At 33.9% G+C, this 6,888-nt stretch overlaps 1 protein-coding gene across 1 annotated transcript; it reads left to right on the forward strand.

The window, feature by feature from the left end:
- Nucleotides 1–1,366: 1,366 nt before the first annotated feature.
- Nucleotides 1,367–3,494, forward strand: LOC141700251 (uncharacterized; the record flags this gene model as incomplete). The annotated part of the gene is made up of 7 exons (XM_074504052.1): nt 1,367–1,444; nt 1,570–1,858; nt 1,952–2,048; nt 2,150–2,237; nt 2,816–2,962; nt 3,083–3,205; nt 3,300–3,494. Coding segments are annotated over exons 1-7 (1,017 nt in total), but the record flags the coding sequence as incomplete, so codon positions are not given.
- Between the last annotated feature and the right edge of the window lie 3,394 nt (nt 3,495–6,888).

The raw sequence follows: 6,888 nt of genomic DNA on the forward strand, positions 1-6,888 counted from the left end.
GGTTAAGATTTAACAATAAATATTAGAAATGAATGTCCTGAGATATTGCAGTTGAGAATAATAAGTTCACTACTTTCTGTTTTTCTTTCTGTGTTCTTGAGTAGTTGGTTGTATTCAATGCTTTCGTGTGAAATCAACTGCTGTTGTTAAGTAAAAAAAACACTACAATTGATCCAGAAAGACTTTCGGCAAGACAATTTATGTGAACTGGAAAGACTTTCGGCAAGACAATCCATTTGAACTGGCAAGACAATCAAATGAACTGGCATGACTTTCGGTATGACTATTGATTGTCATACCGATTATCTTGCTAATACAAAAGATAGACTTGCTGAATTAATGTAGAATATTAATTCAAAATCAATTCTGAAAATACATAATATTAATTCAGAATTAATTAATCAATTAATTCAATTAATCAATAAATTAATCTTTGCAGATTTAATTTATTTTCTTAATTAAATTATACGACTTAATTAATTAATAGCGAATTAATACTACTCTTGAACAACAACCCTTCTTCTGAAAATCCTCTAAAAGTCACTGTCAATTATGGATCAATTCCACCACCTCAATGCTGACACTCGATGTACTGTCTGGTTCATGAGTGACTAACTTCCGTGACGTTTCTTCATGCCTTGACCTTGATACTCTTGATTTTCTTCAGACTAAATCCTTGTAATTAATTGATACCCTGACGAGATCTCTGTCACTTGATTAAATCCAAAATCTTGATTTATATCACTGAGGCTTGATCAATTTCTTGAGCTTCTTCCAGTGAATTAAGTCATCAAGTATGTAGAAGAACAATGTTACTTAATCCTTTGACATATGTTACTCTGAGAGATCTCTCTGACGATAGGACCACTATTTACTTGTTACATCCTTATTTGAGTTGAGTTAAATCCTCGAATAAACAAATAAGCTATGACATATGCCTTTCAAGATCAATAATACATATGCTTAATTATTGATTGAATAAATCATATCAGTTAAATCAGACCAGTTATTTATATTACTAAATACTAAGCATGATTACTAAGCATGACAACTAAACATTCCCACTAATTATCTTTTTAACCACGATGTAGTCCATACTCATCTAACAATACAGTTATACATCATTTAATTATAACAATTTAATGTTACTGAAACCACGTAATCCTCCACTTCTCCACTTCTTTTGGTACATAGTAACAGTTAGTTTCCCCCGTATGATATATATTTAATATTATTGCCCATTGTTGTAACATTTACCTTAACTGTTTCATTTATTGATTGCAGATTCATACCAACAATGTTTGATCAGATATCTTCTCTCAATTTGTCTAGAACCACATGGAAAATAAAAATAAGGGTTACAAAAATGTGGCATTCCATTCCGAACTCTGCCAGTTCAAGTGATGCTATTAAGGGATACAATCTTATTTTGCTGGATGATAATGTAAATATCCTTAATCACCATGTTATATTGTCATAATAACAATATCCTTAACTGTCAGTTTATCTCAATGTTTATTTACATTTTTTTAAGAGTTTAGGTTTATTTATGTGTTTTTGTTATTATAGGATTCTCATATCCATGCTTACATTTATCCTGATCACTGGAAAAATCACGCTCATAAAATAGTGGAAGGTGGTGCATACATACTTTCCAATTTTTACACCAAGCAAGCGTTGGGAACTCTGAAACCGGTGTCGTCTAGGTTTATAATTAATTTCTCACATTTGACAACGGTTGATCCAGTTGATGATGATATCATGATTTCTAATTACAAGTTTGAATTTGTGGATTTGAGTGATTTGTTTGTTGTCGCACAAGCAAATGGTGATGCAGAATTTCCAGAATATGCAACAGGTTTTTGAAACATAAGGCACTCTAATCATATAGTTCTCATTATTGTTCTTTCTTACTAATGTGACCAACATATCTTTTATTTTTATTTTCGAGATGTCATGGGAGTCGTAGAGGGTTATGAGAATCTTTCCAAGATTGACACAAAGTTTAGAGAGCGGGACATTCTCCATTTTAGGATATCTGATGGGAGGTACAATTTTTTTGCCAGATGTTTTAGTATAATTATTATCGTTTTAGCCTCAATTTTTTTTCAATATTTTTAAATTTAACTTTTTAATATAATATGTTCAGGAACTCATCCAAGGTTACTGTATGGGGTAATCTTGTTGTTGCAATGGAAGCACAGTATAATGAGATTTCAAAAGAAGAACCGATCATTGTTATTTTGACAACCACTAAACTCAAGATATTTCACAGCAAGTCCTATTATATTAGACACTTATAGAATGTTGTAATTTAACGCATATCTCATCTGTAACATGTATTTGATTTCAGCTTCTGTTCAAGTTAGCACTGTGCCAGTTTCAAAGATATATCTAAATCTAGGTTTTGATGATGTGCATGAGATGAGGCAGAGGTTAGATTTCTTTTATGATCGAAAATAAATAAGTTTACTTTATTATTTTGTATACTTGTGGAGATATAACATTTAATATAATTAATTTTAAGGCTACGTGAATAAGGTTATGTTCTGTCAGATAATAAAATATCATCATCGACTCAATCTCAAATCTCCAACGCATATTTGGTTGAGATGGTCACGCTTAAGGAACTGAGTGAGAAGTCTGCAACAAATTATCTTAAGGTTTCTTTTTAATCCTTTTGTGCCAATAGTTTTTTTTTAACTTATAAAGCATGCCTACAATATTTTCCTACATTAAAATTTGAAATTTCATGTATATGAACATAATTATCAATTATAAAATTTGTGTGTAGTATTAAATTCCATTTGTGCAGATGAATTTTCTGTGCAAAGTGAAAGTGAAGAATGTGGAGGACAGTGATGGTTGGTGGTATCTCAGCTGCAGCAAAAATGATTGTTTCGAGGAAGTTACAAAGCTGGAAGGAAAATACAGATGCTCAAAGTGTAGCAAAAACTACCCTGTTCCTCAAAAAAGGTTGTACCAATTTATAATAATTTTTTTAAAATAAAACAGGTTAATGCTTAATATTTATTAAGTTAATTCCATAATTTTTGAATTTATGAATGCATGTATGTATAAGATAGTCATTCTTGCAGAAGATTGTACGGAAGCTTTTAATTTTGTTCTTTTTGATCGTGCTGCTAAGCGTTTGGTGGGGAAGACATCAACTAAGCTAATTGCAGAGGGATATGAGATTATTGGGGTTTTTTCACATATATGTATACATGTTATTTGTTATCAATATTTTTTGTTTTACATTTTAAACCTAATTTGTATGTACTAATTTAATTCTGCAGGATCCAGGAACATATCTTCCGCAAATAATTGCTTTTGCAGGGAAGGAAATTACACTAAGAATTGAGCTTAATGATGATAATATCCTTCTAAATAGTACTATTTTCTATGCAATTGATGCATTTGATTCTGATAGTGCAACTCCATCCATGTCTGCAACCACAGTGACTAATACAGAGACCTCAAACTTTGGAGATGTAAGATTAATTTCCCCACTGACATATCTTGATATATACTTAACCATATATGTATAAGTATTTTTTTAGCACATGTACTATCATAATTTAACATATAAGTGTTAGCAATCTTGTACGATAAAGACATTGTTATATATATATATATTGAATATATAACTACTTCACAAAACATTGTTAATTCTTAAATCACATAAGCATATGAGAATTAACAATTAAATTAGGAGAAGGGTTTGAGAAAACAAACAGAGATTGGATTTAATCTCGAGTCCAGAAAACTGTCTCCTTAAAGCAGTTTCGCCCCGCACCATCCGTGTTTAGCGACCTGCTTCCCAGAATAAAACGAGATACTAGTATAATCGATAGATCGAATATACTCTCAGCGAACTTGAACTGAGCCCGAGAACTATCACCGGAATATTGGAAAAATTTAAGACTAAAGAGACCGAGAATGAAAGAGATGACTCTTATTTCCTCGACTTAATAAAACTGGTGCCCTAAGACTCTATTTATAAAGAGAGGCTTGAAAGGACTTGTTTTTCTTTTCGATGTGGTACATGGTATTTATAAGAAAAACTAAGGAATAGGTTTGTGCTACTCTCGATATGGTACAAAACCACTTTTCATATTAAAAGGTAAAACTTTGGAACATCAGTTCTCATTCACCTTTTACTCATTTTGAGCGTGTTAATATGCGTTGGAATCCCCTCGAAGAGAAGAATACGTTCCAATAAATACACACCACTAACACATAATGTGTCTCACTCATATAGAGTCTCAAAATGATTGACAACTTAGTCTAAAATACTAAGTTTGTCCAACAATCCCCCACAAATGAGATTGATGGTCCAGTAGCACGCACCATATAGACAGACAGACGCGGAGCTTGACTTGGTGATAGTTCCGGCGGTCGGATATAGCATACGATAGGTAGAGAATGCTCCTTGAACCTTCGCTCGAATAAGTATATCGACTTTACTGGTAGACAGTATGACGCGATGTCCTTGAACTGTTCGACCGTTTGTGTAAACGATGACATACTCATCACTATAACTTTCCTGACTCATTCAGTTCTCATGATTATGTCCATTTTGGCCCTGGAACATCGTCCTGGTTCTGCAAGAGTGTTAGGAGTGTATGTGCATTAGTTTGATGATATGTTTAACAAAATACTTAAGTAGAAATTTAGTGTCTGTAGCCTCAACGGATAAGACCACTTTGGCTATCCGTTGATGGTGTAGCTTTACTTAGAAATAAGTCTAGTGTTGTAGCATGTTTCAGTCTCTGTATTTAAAATGTAATTCTTGGAAGTTGAGAGAAACTATGAGTCATGTTGACTACTAGATGATATGCAGATAGGAAGGCCAATTGTAAATACTTCATGCCTTGTAATTTTGTATAAGTGAAGTGGTATCAACGGATGACTTAAAGACCTTCAACGGATGAGAAGCTAAGCTTCAACGGATGTCTCTAAAGCTTCAACGGATAAAGTCTTCAACGGATAACATCCTTCAACGGATGAGTACATCAACGGATGAAAGCTTCAACGGATGTTCTGATGATTAGCCGTTGATAAGGGGTAGTTGTACCTTCAAACAGAGGCACATGGGTTGATAGAGACAACTGAGATGTGGTAGCCGAATTTCAGGAACAACAGAAAAAGCAGCCGTTCTTCTTTAGTACAAAGATGCAATAGTCAACAAAGTACTGGAGTGAACAGGAAAAGAAGCAAGTGAAGATCTTATTTTATTACCGTATTTTATATTGTTCTTCACTTGTACACTTGGTAATATATAAACCAAGTAGAAGCTAGTAATTAGTAGAGAGATTTTCCAGAGCTGTTTAGAAAAATATTGAGAGAAAATTCATCTAGTTTGTACTAGGATGCAGCTGTGATCAACATTGTTTAATCACAGATTTTCTAAAATACCATCTCTGGTGGAACAACAAATCCACCAGAAAAGTTTTTAAGGTCTGTTGTGTTCTTTACATTTGTGCTTGAATATATATCTGTCTGTATTAGCTTAAAGCAATTCACACACTTGTTCTTCTTGAACACACAACTTTCATAAACTGCTCAAAACTTGAAAAAGTTTTGAGATTTACATTCAACCCCCCTTCTGTAAATCTCATTGTTAGTCCACTAGGAATAACAATTGGTATCAGAGCAGGCTCTTGACATACAAAGAGTTTAAAGATCTTGGAATCTAACAAAGATGAGTAAGAAGGATATTGGAGTAAAGATCCCAGTTCTTGACAAAGACAGTTATCACCATTGGAAGGTGAAAATGCACCTTCATCTACTCTCCCAAGATGAAGGTTATGTAAACTGCATTGAGAATGGTCCTCACATTCCCCACAAAGTAGCAACAGTTGCTACAGCCACAGTTGCTGTTGGTCAATCCATTCCAAAACCTAGAGCAGAATGGACAATGGAAGACACAGAAGAAGTCCACAAGGATAAGAAGGCTATGAACATTTTGTTTAATGGTCTTAACATGGATATGTTTGATAATGTGATAAATTGCACAACTGCCAAAGAGGTTTGGGACACAGTTCAACTACTGTGTGAAGGTACAGAACAAGTGAAAGAAAACAAAATGCAGCTTCTCATTCAACAATATGAATACTTTCATTTTGAAGAAAATGAATCTTTAAATGAAACATTCAATAGGTTCCAAAAGCTGTTGAATGGACTGAAGTTGTATGGAAGAGTGTACCAGGTGAAGGATTCAAATCTTAAATTTTTAAGATCCTTGCCAAAGGAATGGAAACCCATGACTGTCTCCTTAAGAAACTCTCAAGATTATAAGGACTTCACTCTTGAAAGATTGTATGGAATCTTGAAGACTTATGAACTAGAGCTGGAACAGGATGAGATATTGGAGAAGGGGAGAAAGAAAGGAAATTCAGTTGCATTGGTAGCTGAAGATGAGAGGAAATGCAGACAAGAAACTGCAAGATCTACATCAAACTCCAAAGATGGTATAAGAAATCAGGAATCAAGCAAGGGGAAAGAGCAAGTTGCTGAAAATGAAGACAACTCCAGCCAAGATGACTCAGATGGTATTGATGAGCATCTTGCATTTCTGTCCAGAAGATTTGCAAAGATGAAATTCAAGAAAAACACTAGAGCCACTAAACCTCACAAAAACACTGTGGACAAATCCAAGTTCAAGTGTTTCAATTGTGGTATAAGTGGACACTTTGCAAGTGAGTGCAGAAAGCCAACTTCTGAAAAGAAGAAATTTGAACAAGTAGATTACAAAAAGAAATATTTTGATCTACTCAAGCAAAAGGAGAGGGCTTTCATTACTCAAGAAAGGGACTGGGCAGCTAATGGAGATGAAGAGGATGAAGATGTGGAGTATGTCAACCTTGCTCTCATGGCTGATTC

Source organism: Apium graveolens, unplaced genomic scaffold, assembly GCF_009905375.1.
Source record: "Apium graveolens cultivar Ventura unplaced genomic scaffold, ASM990537v1 ctg1976, whole genome shotgun sequence".
Taxonomy (NCBI): domain Eukaryota; kingdom Viridiplantae; phylum Streptophyta; class Magnoliopsida; order Apiales; family Apiaceae; genus Apium; species Apium graveolens.